This window comes from Bos indicus, chromosome 2, assembly GCF_029378745.1.
Source record: "Bos indicus isolate NIAB-ARS_2022 breed Sahiwal x Tharparkar chromosome 2, NIAB-ARS_B.indTharparkar_mat_pri_1.0, whole genome shotgun sequence".
Lineage (NCBI taxonomy): Eukaryota > Metazoa > Chordata > Mammalia > Artiodactyla > Bovidae > Bos > Bos indicus.
In genome coordinates, this window is record NC_091761.1 from 99,502,524 (window position 1) to 99,525,920 (window position 23,397).

The window sequence follows — 23,397 nt, forward strand, 5'->3', positions numbered from 1 at the left end:
AAAATCTTTTGCCATCTTCTCTGTACATTTACAACATCAGCTGTCTGTCTTGAATCCTGACATTTATGTTTATACCTAACCTTCCTCAATTGATTTTACATTCTTTGATAGCAAGCTCATTCCTAATCATGTCTATAGTCCCCATATCATCCACTCTGACAGTGCTGAAAAATCAGGTCCTCAATAAACATGTGCTAAATGAATCCTACATGTTACTCATTTCCAACAGTAGTTGTGAAAACTAAATAGGAAAAAAGAAACCAAACATGGGTTCAAAGACCCACTGACATTTTCAAAAACAGTAACATCAAAATTTCAAGGGTATTTTATTTTTCTAGTTATACAGTTTTCAAAATGTGCACAAATGCTAAGGAATTAAGACACTCATCATTTTAAATAATATTTTTTTAAAAAACTAGAATTTGCTTTGAAAATTCCAATACTATGTAATATTTTCAACAAAACACTAAAATTCCCATAGTTCATATCACAACAAACTCATACAAATATTACCTGTTATCTCTCGGACTGTCCGAAAGACATTCAGTTTCTCTGGGTCTATGGCTTCAATTGCATTGTAAGGGTCCCTAGAAAATCAAGAAAATAATGAAGTCAAATTTAAAATTAGATAAAGGAGTGAAAAATATGAGAAATGTGACAGCAATTATTCCATTAAAATTGAACTTTAATTAGCAATAAGAAGGTTGTTGTTTAGTACCTAAGCTGTGTCCAACTCTTTTGTGACACCAGGGACTTAGCCCACCATGCTCTTCTGTCCATGGGATTTCCCAGACAAGAATACTGGAGTGGGTTGCCATATCTTTCTCCAGGGAAACTTCTTGACCCAGGGATTGAACCCCCTTTTCCTGCATTGGCAGGTGGATTCTATTCCACTGAGTGACCAGCAAAGTCCAATAGGAAGTTTAGCAATGTTTTATCCAGACTTTTCTATGCAAGATGTGGAAGGGGATCAAAATGCACTTTGAGGACATTTTTATGACACAATATAAATCTTTGATTGAAGGCTATTCTAGATCCAGTGGAATGGTTAAATTTGACTCTCCTGAAGAAATCTCCACATATAGCGATTTCATTTATTAACTGTTTTATTTTGCCTTTAAAAGTCTATTCTCAAATGGGAAAATATACTCTGCAAATAAATTATGTTATGGTGAGAATAACTAACTTTTGGGCTTCTCAAAGCATACTAAACTGCTAACAGAACTTGTAATTTCATAAGAAGGATAAAAACAAATACAGAATGTAAACATGTTTTTCTGTATCTTCACATTGATTATGAGTGCAATCTTGCTCCTATCTGATTTATTTATGTTTACGTTCATAAGACAGGAGCTATTAGCTTTCATCTATATGAATTATACTAACATTTGAGAATAAAATTTATCATAAATTTAATAATACTCAAAAGGTGTTGTGCATTTTGAGGATTTTTAAAAATACCATCTCTTAATGCATATATATATTTTTAAGTAAATGTTATTGATACATAATTGCCTTGTCTTTCCAAAATAAAAATAAAATACCTTTAATATTAAATAGTTGATGGATTTCTTTTAGAAGTTTTTGTCTTAAGAAAATATTTTTCATTTAAACATGTTGACCATGCATACTTAAATATTAAGCCAAATATAAATATAACATTCAACATTTCTCAGTAATTCAAGCACTAACTTCATATTTTGTTAAGTAACATATAGTAAATTTTTTAGGTTTTAGTACTTTAAAAGGTGTTCTGTGCTATTCTGGTCAAGTAAAAACCTCATACTAACACATACTCTTCAGAGAAAAATTAAATTCCATATATTGGTCATTTCTTCAAGAAAGATCAAACTTCTAAAATTAACTAACTAGGCTTTTTAGAAATTTGTATCCATCTTTAGCAATCAGCTGAATTTTATCCTTGCTGTGGATATCTGTTGTTTTAGCAGTATCTGAGAACCCTCTTTTTCATGTGGGAATATAACCTAGGAAACATGATCCATTGGAGGCTATCAGTCGAGGTGTTCTGCAATCCTTGACAAATGCATTGGCCTGTTTTTCAAGAATTTGAGTCTGAATCCACTGGTTTTTATTTATCCAGTCATTAGAGCCTTTGGAAATTCAGTATTAGTTCAGCAACCTTGATCTCTGAAACTGCCTTGTACTGACTCTCTTAGCTTGGGTCATAAATCTGTTCATTTATACTGTGAACAATCCCGTATCTTTTAAAAGAAAAAAAAAAAAAAAGCTTTGCTTGATGAAATTATTACTTCCAAGTAAAAAAATCAAGAAGTGTAATCTATATACTGTACTATTAGTTTAACACAGCATATTATAAAAGGCTTGGAAACATTATAAATGAGTTTCTCTGTAATTCACACATAAACAATTAAGATTTTCCTTAAAGAGGCATGAATACATTTCGAAAGCTTAAAGTTTAATTCAAATATTCTGGCAAATTTGCTCTATTAGAAACTGAAGATATATGGAATGAATATGTATGTTTCTGGTGAATATGGGGCACAAAATTATTGTGTGGGAAAACTCTGGTTGCTGTAATTTTCTAATATGCAAAGATTTCCATAGGCAGGGGAAATGCCAGCTCTGCAGTAGTAGAATGAGCTTTCTACATTTGTTCTTTGATGTAAAGCAATATATAGAAGAGCTCTAGTAATATAATCAAATATTCTCGCTTTACTGAGAAACACTCAAAGTGCAGGGCATACATGCAGTAGTGGGGTCAGTCCAAACTTTTACTGAGAACACTTACAGGTTGCCAGGATTGAAACAAATTCTAGACTGTTCACATGAAACCCAATGGACCACAGAAATTTTATATACTTAATTTAGAGATTCAGGACTCTCATAAAATAAGTTGACAGAATCTCACTTACTGCCTTCAAAGTAACCTTAGGGAGTTCCATCAAGTCACTTGAAATCCATAGTATTTTAAAATTGAGAACTTTCCTAGCTAAATATAGGGTCATGAAAACGAACACTATGTCCACTCTGTGAGTATGTTTGGTGACCCAATAAAGCTCAGAATAAAGGGAGAGAAACATATTTTCACAGTTCCATTGAAATCACATTATTTTCTCCACCAAACTCATAAGCTGTTTCCCATTATCTATCATCATTACAGTCTTTCATCTAAGCACTTTCTTATTAGTGTCAGATTGTGACACAGCATGGGTATGCTTATTTGGTGAGCATTTTATTGCTCTCAGCATACGCACATGAGCACTGTTAGACATGACAAAACATGAAAGGAGATCCTATGATAACCCTGAACACTGAATTTTGCCTGCAGTTTCCATTCTAAATAAGAAAATAATAGTGTCTACTTTATTTCTAGCAAGGGTGGTATTGTGCTATAAAGTGAATATTTCCTTGAACTGTTTCATGCATTAACATTTTAATGACAGCTTCACAGTAAATTTATTTTTAGCAGAAATTTGATTTTGAAATGTATAATCTCATTTAATTATGGGTTTTTCCTTTCCATTAGTTTAAAGAAATACCCTAGCTATTTTAATCAAACGATTCAACCTATCAAAATCTAGTTAGTTAGAAGACTGAGGATAATAAGAATTAAGTGGAATAAACCATTTTGTTAATTTACTAAAAGCTTTCTGTTTATCTCATATTATTCACCTCCAAAATCTCTCTGTCTATACACACACACATTACATACATGAATACACATGTGCCTATATGTAACTATCTGAGATCCACTCAATTAACTTTATGTTAATTCCTTCCTAAAATGAAAGAGTAAGGCTTCAGAATATGCTTCATGTTGACATGAGACTAGAAACGAGGAATATATCATCTTTCATATATATATTTGTCCTGGAAATACCTTATATATTATGCTCGAGACACAATAATATTAATTATAATGTTACATTTAATTGCTATAATTAAAGACAAATCATAATCTTCTGAGGTAGGAAGTATGATTTGTCATAAAGTAAATATTGGCATAAAGATAAATTTGACTTTATTCAGTTTCCAATAGTCTATGAAATAATATCTGTTACACTATATGCTGTGCTATAAACCAAATACTAGATATAGTCACTGAGATTTGCTTTTGAACTGCCTTTTTCTCTAAATGTTTTAAATTTTCTTTAATTCTGGTCGGGGGGCTTTAGGTTTTTGTTTTGTTTTGTTTTGTTTTATTTTTGTTACTTTTCATTGTCTTTCTCTTCTTTCCCTCCTTTTCCCATCTTTTCTTTCTTTTTTATACCATTTATTAAGATTTACTCTATTCTACATATTGGACTAAACACTTAAAGATATATACATACATTTGCTTTGAATGCCCACAATACCCAGAGGAGGGAGTTATTTATTTTTAACCCAGTTCTCAACTCCATATGGGAGGACTCTGAGTGTTTGACATGGAAACCGCACAGCTCAATGCCGACTGTCCATGGTAGAGACTCAAACCACACTCCAGTCTGGTCTGGATCAAGTTAATCAAGTAGAATATTTGACTCTTATTTTTAAGAGAAACTTGGCTTACCTTTCTATTTTTAATTCATGTGAGTTGATTTTTGTAATTTTTCACTTAGTGTTCTCCTTGAAAGTCTGGATTAGTCTGATGTTTTATAATAATTCTGCTCATATTTGTGAATGTATGGTCATCTGGGACATCCGTCAAGAGGTTTCAGTTATGATTGAGATTGAGGGACACTACAGGATTTAGAAATAATCCCAAGCCAAGTTAAATGCCTTTCAAAGCAAAGGATTGCTTTATGTCCTGAAGCACCTTAAAATGCTCCACCCAGTCGAGAAGCTCATGTGCACAAACTTCCTAGTGTATCCTATTTTGTGTATAATTCTGTAGTAATGTTGCCTCTATTCATACTACGATATTCCAGTGTTCATCTGTTTCTTTGCATTTTATTTCCCCATACTTCATACACTTCTAATCTTCCCTCCTATAAATCCAAACGTTTATGACAAAAAGTAGCTGATCATTTTCCTATCAATACATATTTTATTAAACATTACTTTTCAAAATTCTTCTCTAAATCATAATTATAATGACTTTATAAAACTATGTTTATAGGTAGAGTACATAATCTATGACTTTTATTTCAAAATTGAGAATGAATTTAAATTGAAAATTTAAATTAATATTTTAAAATGAATTAAATTTTATTTCAAAATCTAATATAAAAATGATGGATGTTGGGCCTGATTGTAATAAAAATCACTTGTCTAAAGCAATTCATGAGACTATGTTTTTAAATCTTTCCCCACGCAGATGGACTTGAGGTCCATTCATTTATTATTAATATATCCATGTGGAAGCAGTCAATGTGAATTGATGGCCTGTGTCTTCTTATTTCTCCAAAGAAACTGTTAACATAATATGATCTTTCATGCACAGTGATATTTGGTTTTACAAAATACCTAAATTGTGGATATTTGTTTTACTAAATGATATGCATATGTTAAATTATATAGATGAACTTAAATATTGGCCCAGGCCTCCTACCCAATGGAGACAAGAAGGCAAATACAACAAGTAAATGGATATAGAGGGCCAGTGGGAACTATGGTGAATTCAATTGAATGTGTCCCATCTCAAATGACTAGTACCACCCAGCTCCAACAGATTGTTGCCACGCAAGAATAATCATGTGCATATTTTTTAAAGAGATTTAAAATCTGGACCATATTTAAAAAACAAAAAGAAGCCAAACAACAACAACAGCAACAAGAAACACGTCTTGGTATTTCTGGCATACATCTATGCTAAAAGTTACATTTCAAAGTAAAGAAATGCTTTATGTACTAAGACCTAAAGTAATTTATTTGAATAGAAAGGAACATTTGTTTTATTTACCTTGCTGTTCCTATTTGACATATTTATCCATAATGTGTTAAATTGTTTTGCTTCTAGAACTGTTATATGTTTAGAGTAGGTCTTGAATTGAAATATGTGAGTGATATTCTTTTTCTGTAGCCTGCAGCACTAATATTTAGGGATTAGGTAGTGATATAGACAAATAGATAAAATATAACATAAAAATATTGACATTTTCATTTCAATTGAAAGAATACAAATTTGGTCATTTTTCCCATTAAAACCAGCAGGTGGTTCTAGAATGAAGAAGCCTAGAAAATGTTACAGTTTTTATTGCTAAAATGAAATCCATTTAATAGATTTCTCACAATAGTACTAAATTCCCAACTCTAAAACCTAAAAAGATACAACAGGGCAAAGAAAATACCTGAAAGCTCAGAATTACAACTTACTGACTTTTCTATGTAATACATTAAATAAAATTTATTTATGTCATCTTGAACTAATTGGGTTAGGGATTTGAATGAAATTTCCCCCTTTATCCACTGATAGTGTTTCCCTAAATACATCTACAAATGTGTCAAACTCACTAAAATCTATGGATTTGAAGAGAATATCCTATAAATACATCTTAGCTTATATATAAATTGTTATTTTCAAATCCAGGTAGTCACCAAATTTATAATCTGGATTGCTCTTGCAAAATTTGGCTTACAATTACCACTGGTAAAATCTGACATTGACTTTGCTGGAAAAACACATTAATATATAATGGAACCCTGTGTCAAAATGAATCAGACTGACAAAACTAAAGAATCTCTTAAACTCTGTCTATATTTTACAATAAAATTTTCAATAAAAATGTAATACTGACCCATGAATACCAGTGACAAGGAAGATCAAATTCCCATTGATTTTGGTGCAGTTTATGAATTTGTCAATGTTACTAGAATCCACGGTCTGAGCCGACATCAACGATCCTGTGCCAATGCCATCACAAGCTGTAGAAACAAGATCAGGGAGTTGAGAAAAATTTTCTTTAGTCAATAAAATGCATTTTTATCATAGAATGACAGTACAAAATCACTACCTTTTGGGCAAATGTCAGTGCAAGGTTTACACATTTTAATCCCATTTTCTTCTACTTCCATCTTGGAACTAGGACAAGCACGCACACAGGAACTGGAATCAACTACAAAGTTATCTGATAAAAAAAGAAAAAAGTAAATTTAGCGATAATGTTGATGTTCAGCAATAGAATTTAAAACAAAATATTTTAGGGTTTGAACATTATTACCCTTTGAAAATGATAGTATGTATGTTTCTTTCCCTAAAACAACTCCTTGTCTAAACATATCAACCTGAAATAGCATCTATGAGTATCTACATTCCAATCCAAGGGCAGCGTGTGTTAACAACATTTGGTACTTGCTTGGCTACTGCTCCACATCCTGAATTGCCCCCCAAGATTAGTGAATTTCTTTTATAGTCTTAGGAAACTGCATGACATTTAGTTTGTGTTTTTCAATAGTTCCACTTCATTTAATGCCATGATACAAGTTGGAAATCTAAAAATACTTCAAGTTACATGAAGCACAAATGAAGCTGAAGTTAAACTGCCTTGGATGAAGGGAGTGTACTTTATATCACAAGAGGAAATGTTTAAAATATGTTCATCTTTCAATGGAGAGCTGTAGAAATTGTCCCATAGCTTCATATAAAGAAAAAAGATGAAATTTGGAAGGGCAGTACTTTAGGAAAGTGAAAGTGTTAGTTGCTCAGTCATGTTCAGCTCTTTGCGACCCCATGATTTTAGGAAATGTTACTAAATAAACCAAGAATGTCTAATTATTTGCCATGGTGAAATGTTTAGAAGTCCGGTGATCTGGGATATGCCAAACATTCCCTTCAAAAAATAAGGACAAATTATTGCATCCATTTCTACAATAAACGGAAAACACAATATCTGCCAGGCTACTTTTGGGTTTTGAAGGCAGCATTCTTCCATGTTTGGAAATACTATTTCTGGCAGTATTTAGTAGTCTAGAAGGCTTCTGACTTTGAAGGGACCCAGAGCAGGAAAGGCATATAGTGCAAGTCTAGGCTGGAGGGCAAGCAATCCTGCTACTTGGATCACAAAACCCATACATACTTCTATAATATTAGAATATTATAGAATATTCTAATATATTAATATTCTAACATATTTATTCTATAATATTAGAAGTTTGTATGGTGGGAAAATATGCTATGTGGAGTTATGGCAAGTTTCAAATGGAAAATCACATCAGAGACCTCTAGGAATTATACCCCATTTAATAAATAACTCCTGACATGCTTGTGGGTCGTGGTAGAGATGGTCTACCTAACCATGGGTAATTGATTGATCATGTAGTCCAAATTGCCCATCACAAACAAAGTTTTGTCAAAAACCATGACATCATAATTTTGAGTAGGGCCAACGGCAATCCATTGTAAGATGGAAGCAGTGAATTTGGAATTGATATGAGCTGGGGCACTCACATAGTAAACTGCATAAGCAGGTGTTCCAAATCCCTACATTATCCACTGACCACTGTGCTGGCACCTTTCACTAAGTTCATATCTATGGCTACATGGGGAACCAAGAGAGGGCAAGTAGGACAAGAGGTCAGAGGGGTACAAAAACTAATCTTGGGATGTAGGTGCAGGCAACTGAAAATGCATGGTACCTTCCCTGCAGCCTCAGTCAGGAGTGGACTGGAAAGAGTGGCAAGTAAAAATCCTACCAATGGGCATAGTTCTGGGTAGTGCAAAGGATCCTTTACTTTGTATGGAATAAATACAAGTTTAGAATAAATATGACCCAGGTCTGATTCCTGGGTCCAGAAGATCCCCTGAAGAAGGGAATAGCTAGTATTCTTGCCTGGAGAATTCCACAGACAGAGGAGCCAGCTGGGCTACAGTCCATGGGGTTGCAAGAGTCAGAAACAACTAAGCTACTAACATAACAGCAACAACGTGAGCAGTGGCTTGTTCTGAGAGAAGAAATGCTAGAAGATCTGGAACTGGAATTGAAAGCAGTCTGGGGTAGAGGGATATATTTGAATCCATGGGAGTGGGTATAAAGTGTGATGATCTTTGTATTTTAAGTTAATATCCACTAGAGAGCATCTGTCACAGAAGAGACACCTTGCTAAGACTGTATCACAGCCTGAGCTCACTTCTTTTCCTTCTCTCATGGGTCCTGATCCTGAGAACACTCTTTAACAACCAAAATCTCTGTAGCACGGGAACCCAAACTGTAATAGAAGTAACCATCCTTTCTGCAAGGTCTTCAGGAATACTTCTTATTTAAAAAGTCCACATTTTTGTAGCAGCTTATGTCAAATGAAATAAATAAAAAAGATTATAAGTATCTTCATAAAAGTTCAGGTTTTGAAGTCAAATAAGTTTCAAAAAATATTTACTGTTTAGGTTTTGAATTTCAAAATTCTGGATTAGGAATTGTAGACCAGTATTTAGAAGCTAAACATCTTGGTTTCCCAAGATAGCTACAGTTTAGCATAGGCAAGGTCCCCCAAAGATTTGAATTTTACATAGATAAATAATGAAGTGCTTTAAATTAGTGTGTAATTGGATAGACCTAAACTAATACATAAAAGAAAGTTTATGAGTTACTATAATTACAGTAACTAGGCATGTCATTTCAAAAAACAGTCCTTAGATTTTGACCTCTTGTTGTAATTTAGGAGTTGAGAGACTTCAGAGCCACTATGAAGGATATAGTCTAAGAAGGAGGAGGACATTTGTCTAAGAAAAGGAAAAAAATTTGTCATCTAGCCTCATTCTATGATAGATACTCTTACGCCCTGTAGTTTGCAAGAGAGTAGATAGTAAATATAGGGTAACTTTTAGATGAGAAATTATCAGATTAAAATCATGAGTTTGGTTATAAAATTATCTACATACAAATGCATATATATGTTTATGCATATAATGCATATTTATTCTTTTAATCAATATAAAATAATAATAATGGCTGGAATGATCATTGCTTTCAAAGACTTGTTTTTATATACTATTCCTATGAAACTTATTCCCTATCACTTTGATCTTTATATTATTTCTGGGAAAGAGAGAGGGTACATTTGATTTTCCACGTTTTAAAGAAGAGAAAAAAGGAAATTAAGCGGTAGTGGTGGTTTAGTCGCTAAGATGTGTCCAACTCTCGCGACCCCATGGACTGTATAGCCTGCCAGGCTTCGCTGTCCATGGGATTCCAGGCAAGAACAATGGAGTGGGTTGCCATCTCCTTCTCCAGAGGATCTTCCCGACCCAGGGATCAAACCCAGGTCTCCTGCATCGCAGGCAGATTCTTTACTGACTGAGTTACAAATGAAACCTAGAAAATTAAGTAGTTTATTAAAAATCACACAGTGAATAAGTGGCCAAAGCTATAATCAAAGCCATTCTAATCTCACGTCTCTTACACTTCCTATTCCATCCTATGCACAAATCAAAAAAATAAATATCTATGTGATGTAGAATGTAAAGTCTTTTAATTTACATGGACAAATGAGGTGTTTTTTTTTTTTTCAGCCATTAAAAAAGTAAAACATCAAAGAAATGTCTCAGTGGTCTCTCTAAGCAAAGAAATTGACTTAAACAAACAAGCTGGTCATTCTGAATCCCCAGGATGAGTTTTCAATTTGGTAAAGATTCCTTAACATGCCCTTTATATCCATGGTTATTGTTTTAAAATTATATCTGATGTCAAAACTATTTTATATATTCTATTACAAATAAATAATAAGATCACTTTAGGTGAAAATTCATTATTATTATAAGAAGACCTTGTTCATTACATAGTTTGCTGCTACTTAATCATTTTTCTGAGGACAGCATCATGTGCAAAAATATTGACATACAGTGAAAATAATGAGTTTAGAAGTCAATGAATTGACAATGTACTCTAACCTCAAACATGTTACTCATTTGCTGAGATTATGAACCAATCACTTCAATTTTTTGAATTTTAATTCCTTTATATATGAAATAATAATAATATCCATACCAAAGTAATTCATGATATGTCACAAGTTTCAAATTATGATAAGTTTCCATGAAATTACTTTGCTTTAAAACAATGAGTTAATTAATTTGGCTAGTCTTATTTTGTTACTTACGTGGGCACTTCTTGACACAAAAGGCTCCATAGGTGTATTTTGCATTGAAGTTATGCTCCAGTTGAAAGGTAGTGGGATTGTAGACAAATGTTTGTGGACACTGAGTAACACATGCTCCACTGTCATTGAAATTCATGCATGCCTGCAACACAGCAAAAATTAATTTCCTTTTTGAAACAACCTTCATAATATTGTTAAAGGGACACTGTTACAACAGTTGTGTGATAAGGTGTATTAATTGCTTAGCAAATATCAATTTCATAGAAACTGGAAACTATGACAATTTTTTATTCATCAGGATTTATTTTTTAAGTTAATGTTTGTTTTGTATTTCTTAATTTTAAAAAACTTTTTCCAGCTCACCAAACATACCTTCTATAGTTACTAATGTTCATATTTCTTGGTGTCTCTCCATAAATTTCTAAACTGGCAATTGATTTAAATTATTAAAGTTAGATTATAGTGAAAATTTATTATTCAAAGGGTTTATGCTGAGTTTTAGAGTCTGGCAGTGAAAACTAAATATCCAATTGTATAGGCTAGAGTTTTCTTAAAGCTGGTATTTGACGAATTCGGTGACTCAAGTAACCTTGTGAATCTGTTCATCACCATTGTATGGTGAGATAACTTTGTGATGGTCATTCAAACTGGACTTCGAAGTCTCTGTCAGGTGACTAGCCAAATGTAAATGTAGTGGGATGTGATGCCAAAATGTAAAGAAGTAGCTATATTTAGTCCATAATTGAATAATATGAAACCTTATTCCTATATGGTCATACCTTTTCCTAAAAGTCAAGTTCAAATAAATTTGTTTCTGCCGATTTATATATTTTTCCTGAGACTTCTATTTGTTAATATGTTCAAATGCATTTGAAAACAATTAAAAACAATTGTACCACCCAGAAGTTAGGTATTTGATATAAAAAAATAGATAAAAAGTACATATATAAGTATATAAAACATGTGTTTAGCAAAAGAGGAGATGGACTAATTCTCTTAATTAAACAATTTAAACCTGCATAGGAATAATTTAGGCTTTGGAAGGCAAGCTAATGTGAACTCAAGCTATATTTTACATATCATCATAAATTAGATGTATGGTTATTAATAAGCACTAATTTATTCTGTTTCCTCAAAACATTTTCTTAATCAATTGTTGTTTTAGCAAGTACTTTATCACAAACATGACAATTCCCTGATGATAGTCTACGAGATGCATAATCAGAACGAGACTCACTGATGATATATTATTCACTAAGATGACACTTTCCAGGAAGAATCTATTAAAAACCAATCTAGAAAACTCAGTAAGCTTTAATTTATGGCTATAAAACTTCATGTGTCCTCATAATTGCTTTACTAATATATTTTATACAGTGTTTCGCACAGATTACTTGGCAACAAAGGGACATAAGCCAGAGAGATCAAACAAGTTTACCTTCCAGACAGTATACAAAACAATAACTTACACCAAGGCCTTGGTCTGGCATTCTTGAACATTCTCTACTAAATGCCAAAGTGGAATCAGTGGACCATTCCATAAAAATAATGAAATGAGAATTCTGAAGCTCACTCAGCACTTTGCTTATCGTGATAAGGGAACCATGAAAAAAAATTCAGTGAAAAACTTCTAAGTGAAAGTTAAGAGCTATTGTTCATTTTTATTGTTAGTACTATTTTGGAATTGCTAACACAACCCCTGTTCAGTATCTTTCAGATCAAGCTTATATCTCATGTCTGGTGAGAGGTCAGGGAAAGAGTCTCAGTTCAAGGTCTGCTGAGCATCTTCTGTACATTTTTAATATTTCCCTCTCCTTCCTTTTTCCTCCCTACTCATTTCTATAATACATACTTTGTTTCACTATAAAATTAGGACAGACAAATTAAGTTTTTGTGACATTAAGAGAAGTAATAAATTACTGTGTTTCTATATCATGAGAGGTATAATCTGTGGTTTGCTTGAGCAGAATTAAGTGCCGATTTGAAAAAAAAAATATCCTCAGTTCTAAATGCATCAGTGTTTTCTATGGATATTTGATGTGGAGGAACAAAATATATTCCTGTGTACATTTTAGCAACAAAAATTGTTTATTATTTTATGATTTTTGGCTTAAAATGAAACTAATGCTCTGTGTGCATGAAACTGCATTAACTGTAACTCACAGAATGGCCTGTATGTATTCAATGGAATAGAAAGAACTTTATCAGGGATATCAAAAAGTAATTAAAAAGTGGCCCCGACAAGCTGTAAATGTTAATTCTGAGGATGTAAAAGTGTCCTCTTCTAAAATAAAAATCACACAGATTAGCATATAAATTGCTTTAAGCATGCATTTATAAATCTTATAAATTTTGAATAATATTAGCTTGTAAACAATATAAACTATAAGACAGTTTAATTCATAAATTTATCTGCCTTAATCTTGAATTTATATTTGAGAGATAAAATACGAGTGCCCCCACTCAGAAGACTCAACTCAGTGAGGCAACAACATACACAGTAAATTTTGGAAGGATACTGTTATCTTTTTTAAAGATATTCAATATGTTCTCCTTTACGTTGTCCAACTAAGTCTCACTTGTAAAATAAACTATATCAGAAAGGCATAATACATTTATTCTAGGACAGAACAATCCTAGTTAATCAATAGCCACCCAGTAAGAGAATGACTTTCAGGAAATCACAGCACCTTTCTTAACCCTAAAATAGTAACATCTGATCTTATCTTGTGTGCATGCCAAGTCGCTTCAGTCATGTCTGACTCTTTGTGACTGCAGCCTTCCAGGTTCCTCTGTCCATGGGGATTCTCCAGGCAAGAATACTGGAGAGAGTTGCCATGCCCTCCTCCAGGAGATCTTCCCCACCTGGGGACTGAACCCGCATCTCACATCTCCTGCATTGGCAAGTGGGTTCTTTACCACAAGCGATGGTAAAGACTTGATGTATGTGAGTCAGACTAGGAGGAAAGGGAGGATCAGAAAGTGAAAGGGAGAGCTGCCAGACTCACAAAGCAGTCGGTGTCCTTCGGTCCCGAACAGCCCCCAGCACATTCTCGGTGACAGCAATCACTCACGTAGGGTCCATAGCATCTGCCATCACACTGTTCCGCACACACGGTCCTTGTCACTGCAGAAGACAGAGATAGTGCCTCATCAAAGTCAGCTGCCAGGTGATTTGGAGTAGCTGAGAAAAGCTGAGCCCTGGAGTAAGTAACAATTTGCTCAACCATCACTGACTCAGCTCAGCAAACATTTACTGCTTGAGGTTGGCAATTGATCAAAATTACTATACAAAATCCTTCAAAATTAATACATGAATTTGTTTTTAGATTCATTCTTTTTCAAGCAAAGACAGTGCTTTACAAAAATCACACAATTAGGAAGAAAGAGTCAAATTTAGAAAAACTGAATGAGAGGCATTCTGGCAGGTTGCTAAAAATGGAGTCGGCAGCAAAGTCTATTTACAATGTGCACCGTGAGGGCCTACAGGCAGAAAGTGTCCCCAGAAAGGGGTGCCTGATTTTTGCTAGCCAATGCAAAGAATGAAAACATAAACTCTTACATGATTCACATTATACCTTATATTATTCCTATCAGATAGACAGATGATGGGTGATAAATGGATAGGTAACAGACAAATAGGTAGGTAGGTAGATAGATAAACAGACAGACAAAGATAGGTAGATAACGCCTCTGTAGTAGCACAAACATTTCTATTCCTGAGATTTAAGTGAAATTTCTACCAAAATTTCTTAAAAAGAGGGACTTAACAAGGAGTAGAGGAACATCCTTGAAGAAACAGGAAGGAGGGCGGAAAACATATTCATAGTAAACACAACAAAAACTTACGTTAGTTTTTCTTATAACATTCTTCAGTCTTAGTTGACAGCATCATGCTGTCAAGGTTTACTTTAGTAAATCAAGCTATATACACTGGACAACAAAATCATAGCATTAAGGGACACATTTCTGCTTATCATACTTATTCCAAAGAGATATTTTAAAAGTATATAGAGAAATGAATTATACAACATATGTGTAACACATCATTTCTTGGTTCTGTATTTCTTCAGCCTTGTTTCTTCCCACCTCTTTGAGCTCTTCAAAGTTTCCTTCACTGTTAGTACAGCAAGACACGATTCCTTAAACTTTAGTGTTCCTCAGAGCTGGTCTTCATATGGATTAAGAGCTCATATACTTGGATATAATCATTCATCCTCTATTTCATATACTATCTCTAGGTAGATGACATTAGATTCAGATCTGAAATCTCTATCAAGATGCAACATGCATTTCTCATTGTCTGGAAAATTCCCTATTTATATGTACACAATGGAATGCATTTTTTCCCCACCTCTACGATAGAGTGTCTGTCTCTTATTTGTTCCCTTATCTCAATTACTGATAACATCATCCATCCAACACTTCAGCTAAAATTTTGGACATGTATTCTAGTTCTCCTTTTCCTCTACCCTCACTTTTCACACCTAATAAAATTCCCAAGTACTACCAATAGATGTTCTTCTTTTCTTCCCTGCTGTCTATGCCAACTTCATTCTGAGATTTATCTCTAAATATCGCATAGCCTTCTAAAAGGTCTCTCAGGTCACAAATAACCCTGTATGCCATAATAAAAGTAATGACTTGAAAATATAAGCTGTTGCATATAAATCAGTGTCAGTCCTTTCTCTGTATGAGCCTTACTTTCCAACTCTGCAATAGAGCTGTAAACCCTTACGCTATGCTATGCTAAGTTACTTCAGTCGTGTCCGACTCTTTGTGACCCCATAGACGGCAGCCCACCAGGCTCCCCCGTCCCTGGGATTCTGCAGGCAAGAACACTGGAGTGGGTTGCCATTTCCTTCTCCAATGCATGAAAGTAAAAAGTCAAAGTGAAGTCACTCAGTTGTGTCCGACTCTTAGCGACCCCATGGACTGCAGCCTACCAGGCTCCTCCATCCATGGGATTTTCCAGGCAAGAGTACTGGAGTGGGGTGCCATTTCCTTCTCCGTGTAAACCCTTAGCAAGGGATAAAAGTCCTCCATCAATTGACCACCATTTCTATTTCTACTGGCATCTCTCACTACTCTCAATCTGCTCTTCACATTCAGACACACAGAAATACCACTTGTGATCCTCAGTTCCTTTCATGATATGCATTTGTGATTTTTACTGCCTTGTCACAGTATATTCCTTCATGACAAAAAATAAAATAAACTGTCTTCTCTGTCTAGCAAATACTCATCCATAAGATCAACTGAATGTTCTGTTTTTGTTCTGAAACCTTTTCAGACACAGCTCCATGTTGAGTTAATCTGATGTACATGCTTCTGAACGACCAAGCAGGTGAAGTTAATACATGAATCTATGAGCTCTGAGGGTCTGCTGCTGCTGCTAAGTCACTTCAGTCGTGTCCGACTTTGTGTGATCCCATAGACGGCAGCCCACCAGGCTCCCCCGTCCCTGGGATTCTCCAGGCAAGAACACTGGAGTGGGCTGCCATCTGAGGATCTAGGATCATTCAAACTCAAATTCAAATTTTGTTCTTATGATATGACATATTATCTAACCACTCTGTACTTCACTTCACCATTTTTAATATGGGATTAGTATGAATTCCTATGTAATGGACTTGAAGACACAAATAGAGATATAGGTATAGTGCCTAATATGACTCCTATGAATAGTGCTCAGCAACCATTAGATAATATTATTATACTTATTGTAACATATTGTATTTACTTTTTCCATGTCTGCTCCCCCAGTAAAGTAATACAGCATTTTATTGAAGTATATCATCTTATTCATGTTTACATCCCTGGTATTGTTTGGCAGTTAATAGACACTAAATAAGTATTCCCTCCAAGTAACAAATGTCATATAATGCCAACTCAGAAATATCTGTTTATTGAGTACATAATGCACTTATTAGAGGAAAAGGAAATATATTGACAGTTAAATGGGTAGGGCACTAAAAATGTAAACAGACAAATATTAAAATCCTAAGAAACAGAGTATATCAAAATGAAAATACCTTACAATTATTGTTTGTATCTATTATTAGATCCTTATATTCTACCATTGATTATTTCATGATTCCATAGATTCACTTGGGTCTTTTTCAATTGAACATGATGATGATATTCATAAACTATATAATTTTTATATTTTTCCATTTGACATTATTACATTCATCCCTATGTAGTCAACAAATAACAAATAAAGTTTAAACTAAAACAGTACTTGAACTCATCCTCTCTCTTGTTTTTATTTTGTAAAAATTGTCATATGATATTTCATGCAAGTTTAAAGGTTTTGAAATAGAACAAAATTTCAGATCTCATATATGAGAGCATATTTGATATTTGCAATTTAGGTAATTATTTTGAAGTAAGTAATTTCTTCTGTAAATATTCTAGTATAAAATACTACAAAATAAGTCAATTTGACCTGCCCCTAAACCTTCAAGTCTTTGCTCTAATCTCACCTTCTCAATGAAGTCTATCCTTAGTTAATACATAATTTAAATCCTTTCCAAACCACTGATGCCTTATGGACTTTCCTCCTTCTCTCTCTTCCTGTCCTCTTCCCTCCTTCCCCTTCTTCCCCCTTGTATCTCTGTTATAGCATCTATCACCATCTAATATATTTTACAACTCATTTATTACACTTCCTTTGTTTTATGGTATATTCCAGTGTTAGAACTGTACTTGGCATCCATGTAAATTTTATTTGTATTTATAAACACATTATACATCAACATACATATGTTGTTGTTCACTCACTCAGTCATGTACGACTCTGCAACCCCATAGACTGCAGCGTGCCAGGCTTCCCTGTCCTTCACTATCTCCTGGAGTTTGCTCAAAGTCATGTCCATTGAGTCGGTGATGCCATTCAACCATCTCATTCTCTATTGTCCCCTCTTCCTCCTGCCTTCAATCTTTCCCAGCATCTGGATCTTTACTAATGAGTTGGCTCTTTGCATTAGGTGGCCAAAGTATTGGAGCTTCAGTTTTAGCATCAGTCCTTCCAATGAATAATCAGGTTCCTTTAGGATTGACTGGTTTAATCTCCTTGCAGTCCACAGGATTTGGCTCAGATGGTCAAGAATCTGCCTGAAGTACAGGAGACCTGGGTTCAATCCCTAGTTTGGGAAGATCGCCTGGAGAAGGAAATGGCAACCCACTCCAGTATTCCTGCCTATAGAATTCTGGGGACAGAGGAGCCTGGTGGGCTGCAGTCCTTGGGGTCACAAAGAGTCAGACACAACTGAGCAACTAACAGAACACAATGAGTTTACATACATATTACATATACATTATATATATGAAATATATTCAATGAATTTTATCTTACTCATTAATGTTAATATTCATACATTGTGCTTAATCTTCCTATATTTAACCAATTGTTACATTTATTTAGATGTCCTAATTAGTAATTAATATCATATAAAGGAAATACTTTAATAGACATTTTTGGAAAGAACAAATTCAAATATAATTTCTTTCTTTCAGATTCAACAAGGCTCTTTCAATGTATTATTGTGTTAGTCGCTCAGTTGTGTCCAACTCTTTGTGACCCCATGGACTGCAGCCTGCCAGGCTCGCCTGTCCATGGAATTCTCCAGATAATACTGGAGTGGGTTGCCATTCCCTTCTCGAGGGGATCTTCCCAACCTAGGGATCAAACCCAGGTCTCCTGAACTGGAGGAGGGTTCTTTACCATCTGAGTCACATCCCTTGGACTTCAATGTATTAAGAGTTGCTAACTGAAATGGCAGACTCATGCTAAGTGATCATACTACAAGACATGAAATCAGTGTTATCACAGGACAGTCTACTAATTTGCTTTTGGTTGACAGGCATTGCTTAGCTGGAAAATAACATGATGTGAAACAGCAATCATATTCTATAAATCATACTGTATTTTAATACTAGACATATATGTCTAGGTGTTAATTTCCATTTTTTACTCTATGGTTCTTTAAGCTAACTATACAAAATATTTCCATTTCTCTTCATTTATATACTTTGGTCTTTCCTACTAAATTAGGAAATTAATGTAGATAACATTTAAACAAATAACCATAATTGTATTTTAATACATTATTTAATAAATGTTCATGTTGATACTTTATCTAATTATTATACTATTTAAATATAAAAATAATACATTAGAAAAAGAATGAACACAGTGCAACCTTGATTGTTGCTGTTGTTCAGTAGCTAAGTCATGTCTGACTGTTTGGAACCCCATAGATTGCAGCACGCCAGGCTCTTCTGTCCTCCACTATCTCCCAGAATTTGCTCAAATTCATATTCATAGAGTGGGTGGGTGACTCTATGTAATCATCTCATCCTCTGCAGCCTCTTCTCTTTTGCCTTCAGTCTTTCCCTTCAGCGGGGTCTTTTCCAATGAGTTGGCTCTTCACATCAGGTGAACAAAGTACTACAGCTTCAGCTTCAGCATCAGTACTTCAAATGAATATTAGGGATGATTTCCTTTGGAATGGACTGATTTGATGTCCTTTCAGTCCACAGGAGTCTCAAGAGTCTTTTCCAGCACCATAACTCAAAAGAATCAATTCTTTGGTGCCCAGCGTTGTTTATGGTAGAACTCTCATATCCATACATAACTACTGCAAAAACCAATTTTGAAAGTATGGCCCTTTGTCAGCAAAGTGATGTCTCTGTTCTTAAATATGCTGGCTAGATTTGTCATAACTTTCCTTCCAGCGAGCAAGTGTCTTTTAATTTCATGGCTGCCGTCACCATCTGCAGTGATTTTGGAGCCCAAGAAAATAAAATCTGTCACTGCTCCTACTTTTTCCCCCTCCTGTTTGCCATGAAGTGATGGCACAGATGCCATGATCTTAGTTTTTTTAACATTGAGTTTCAAGCCAGTTTTTTCCACTCTCCTCTTTCACTTTCATCAAGAGGGCTCTTTAGTTCCTCTTGCTTTCTGCCATGAGGGTGGTGTCATCTGCGTGTCTGAGGTTATTGATATTTCTCCCAGCAATTTCGATACCAGTTTGTGCTTCATCCAGTCTGGCATTTCTCATGATGTATTCTGCATACAAGTTAAATAAACAGGGTGACAATATACAGGCTTGACGTACTTCTTTTCCGACTTAGAACCAGTCTGTTGTTCCACGTCCTGTTCTAACTGTTGTTTCTTGACCTGCATACATGTTTCTCAGGAAATAGGTAAGGTGGTCTGGTATTCCCATCTCTTTAAGAATTTTCCACAGTTTGCTGTGACCCACACAGTCAAAGGCTTTAGTGTAGTCAATGAAGCAGAAGTAAGTGTTTTTCTGGACCTACCTTGCTTTCTACATGATCCACTAGATGTTGTCAATTTGACCTCTGGTTCTTCCACCTCTTTGAAACCCAGCTTGCACATCCAGAAGTTCTCAGTTCACATACTGCTGAAGCCTAGCTTGAAGGATTTTGGGTGTAACCTTGCTAGCAGGTGAGATGAGTGCAATTATACCGTACTTTGAACATTCTTTGTCATTGTCCCTCTTTGGGATTGCATGAAAACTGACCTTTTCCAGTCCTGTGGCCACTGCTGTACAACCTTATGTTCAGTAATAATTACTATAATGTGGAACTGTTAAAACATGCATTTAAATTAGTCAATCATATGTACGGTCAACTTTAAATTTTTCAAAATAGCAATTTCTCCCATAGAGTGGCCTCCTATCTCATATTTTCTCAGGGTATTTTGATCTTAGAGATGCCATTCCATTTCAGGAACATGCAAAGAAACATTCTTTTAAGTCATTATTTTTTTAAAAATTTGACTTAAATATTAAAAGTTAATTCTGAGGTTTGACTAGAAACAGTCTATAATTGATATTTTAAAGGTAAGATGCATTTAACACAAAAAAAAGAATTAATTGCTGTCAGTTTTCACATGCCTGGAGTTCAGTAAGCTGAAATGTATTTAAAAAGCTTTGCTTGACAGATATAATAAACAAAAGAAGACAGCAATAAGCTTAATCTATAACAATGCTGAGACACTATTAAGAAACATTTCTTCACATTGTTATGAGTTTTGCTTTCAGAAAGAAAACTTCCCCTTTGTACAATCTATTTAATGGCACTTGCTGATTAATAAGCATTACTTAATATGAATTAAACACATCAAACTATACTCATATTTCATTGTGATTGAAACACAAAACAAAAAACAGAACCTGAAATCAATGAGATAATTCACTTAGCCTCCATGGTAACATTAACTTATAATTGCTTTGGTTATATTAATTTCCATCCTAGCTTGACTATTATTTCATTAGACTTTTCCCCCTGTATTTAGTATCTTTTCTAAACTGCTTCATTGGGTGCATTACAATGTTTGGGTTGAATTTTAACTAGTTTATTCTTCCGTGGTACATCAGTATCTGTGATTAGTTAATATAAAAGATAAAGCCTGTGAAATTAAAATGCTTATTAGGGTCAGTAAAATTGAAACTGGGAATAGGGATCAATTCAAAATATCCATGAGAATCAAATGGATAAAGTTTAAGAGCCAAGCATCTTGTAGTAGCAAGGGGACACTACTGAGAGAGTATCTGTCATTTCAAAAAAATAAATAAACTATTTATAAGTAGCTTTATTACATGAGTGTTTCAGTAATAAAAATGAGGACTTAATTACTGCTTTAAATATAATAATAACCATACTTAAAGTTATTCCCTTAGAACAAATTAATCTTATTTGAAGAAATTTGGCAATTTATTAATCAAATATTTACTTCTTATGAGTTACTAAAAGGATAATGAGCATTCGTAAGTGGTGCGATCAGAGCACTGATGTCACAGTAACAAAGTAAAATGATATCAAGTGTTTATACCTTTCCCTTTTCTCCTTCTCCTCTGTCCTTTCCTCCTTCATCATCTCCTCCATCGTCTCACCTTGATTGCCTTCTGCTTCCCTTCATTTCCTCTATCAAGTGACTCTGAAGAAGGCTTTAATTGAAAAGGGTCTTTCAAGCTTTAATATGGGAATTCTTGCATCAGTGAAGATTTTCATCTAGTCGACAATCAGTGGGGCCCAAGACTGTCCATTCTAATAAGATCTCAGGTTATGTCACAGTTTAATAGTCCACAGACCTCACTGGAGTAGCAGGATACAGAGTACTTTAAAAAACGCCTGAGAATCACTTAATTCCTATTATATCAACATTACCCACTATGTTCTAGGATTTGATACTTTTAATGAGCTTCCCAGGGGATTTCAAATGTGTAGTCTAAAGATGAAAACCATTATACTATCCAGTGAAAATGGGACAACTCCAGGTCACTTCCACCATTTGACTGATTGACTGACTGATTATTTTTTGTCTGAAATTTAATCACACTGACCTTCCCTTTGATCTCCTATCAGTGTTGTTAAGCCCTCTACCCCTAATTGGGAGATTAAGCAAACAAAATTGACGTGCAAACTGGTAGGAAGATTTGGGGAGAAAAAGACCTAAATGGGGAAAAGAAATATTGTGTGCCTAATTCTGAAGGCAAAGTATTCAGATAAATAAGAGACAGAAAACTCTTCCTTTCTCCCAACCAGCAGCTGTCTACATGACAAGTTTCCTGGGCTGCCCCCGATTACATTGCTAAGCACATTTTAAAGTATGCTTATTTTAATTTCACTTTATTCCAGTTAGCACTCAATGATCTTCACCTCTATGCTGCCTAGATTATTTCTGTTTATTGATCAAATTTCGACAAACTGTGTCCATGAAACACACTGTGTCCATTAAATAAATGTTGAATAATTTTAGTGCTAGGCTGGTTTTGGTTACAAACTTGGAGGTTTGAATAAGAAAAATGCTCAGGTTAATGCAGAGGTGATTTAGGTTGAACGTGAAGAAGAATTTATTGACTATTAGGGTGATAAAAACACTGTAAGGAGACTCTGAATGGGCTTCCTGAGTCTTTGTCAGTATTTAAGGGAAATCTCTTTTGAATGCTTCAGACCTCCACTTAATTAAAGACAGCAGACTTGATGAAATGCTCTCTAGAGGTACCTTCTAGTTGGATTGTAATCCAATATTTATTGTATTGGAATTCAATATTTATTCCTATGAATGGTGAAATTGTGCCCCCGCCACCAAGCTGAACACTGTGGGTTGTGTAACATGCTTCTCAGTTCAGTTCAGTTGTGACCCTATGACAGCAGCACGCAAGACCTCCCTGTCCATCAACAACTCCGAATTTAGTCAAACTCATGTCATTTGAGTCCGTGATGCCATCCAATCATCTCATCCTCTGTCATCCCCTTATCCTCCTGCCTTCAATCTTTCTCAGCATAATGGTCTTTTCAAATGAGTCAGTTCTTTACATCAGGTGGCCAAAGTAAAAAGCTTCAATTATCAGACTAGACCTTAAATGA

At 34.6% G+C, this 23,397-nt stretch overlaps 1 protein-coding gene across 6 annotated transcripts in view; it reads right to left on the reverse strand.

Annotated features, from left to right (window-relative positions):
* Positions 1 to 23,397, reverse strand: part of ERBB4 (erb-b2 receptor tyrosine kinase 4) — a 1,281,057-nt gene that overhangs the window by 321,831 nt on the left and 935,829 nt on the right. For all 6 annotated transcript variants that reach the window (XM_070800265.1, XM_070800289.1, XM_070800279.1 and 3 more), the window contains exons 6-10: positions 14,001 to 14,119; positions 10,993 to 11,134; positions 6,915 to 7,028; positions 6,699 to 6,825; positions 514 to 587 (exon numbers count right to left, since the gene is read on the reverse strand). In XM_070800265.1, coding sequence (XP_070656366.1) covers positions 514 to 587; positions 6,699 to 6,825; positions 6,915 to 7,028; positions 10,993 to 11,134; positions 14,001 to 14,119 — 576 coding nt within the window. The remainder of the gene's footprint in view (positions 1 to 513; positions 588 to 6,698; positions 6,826 to 6,914; positions 7,029 to 10,992; positions 11,135 to 14,000; positions 14,120 to 23,397) is intronic.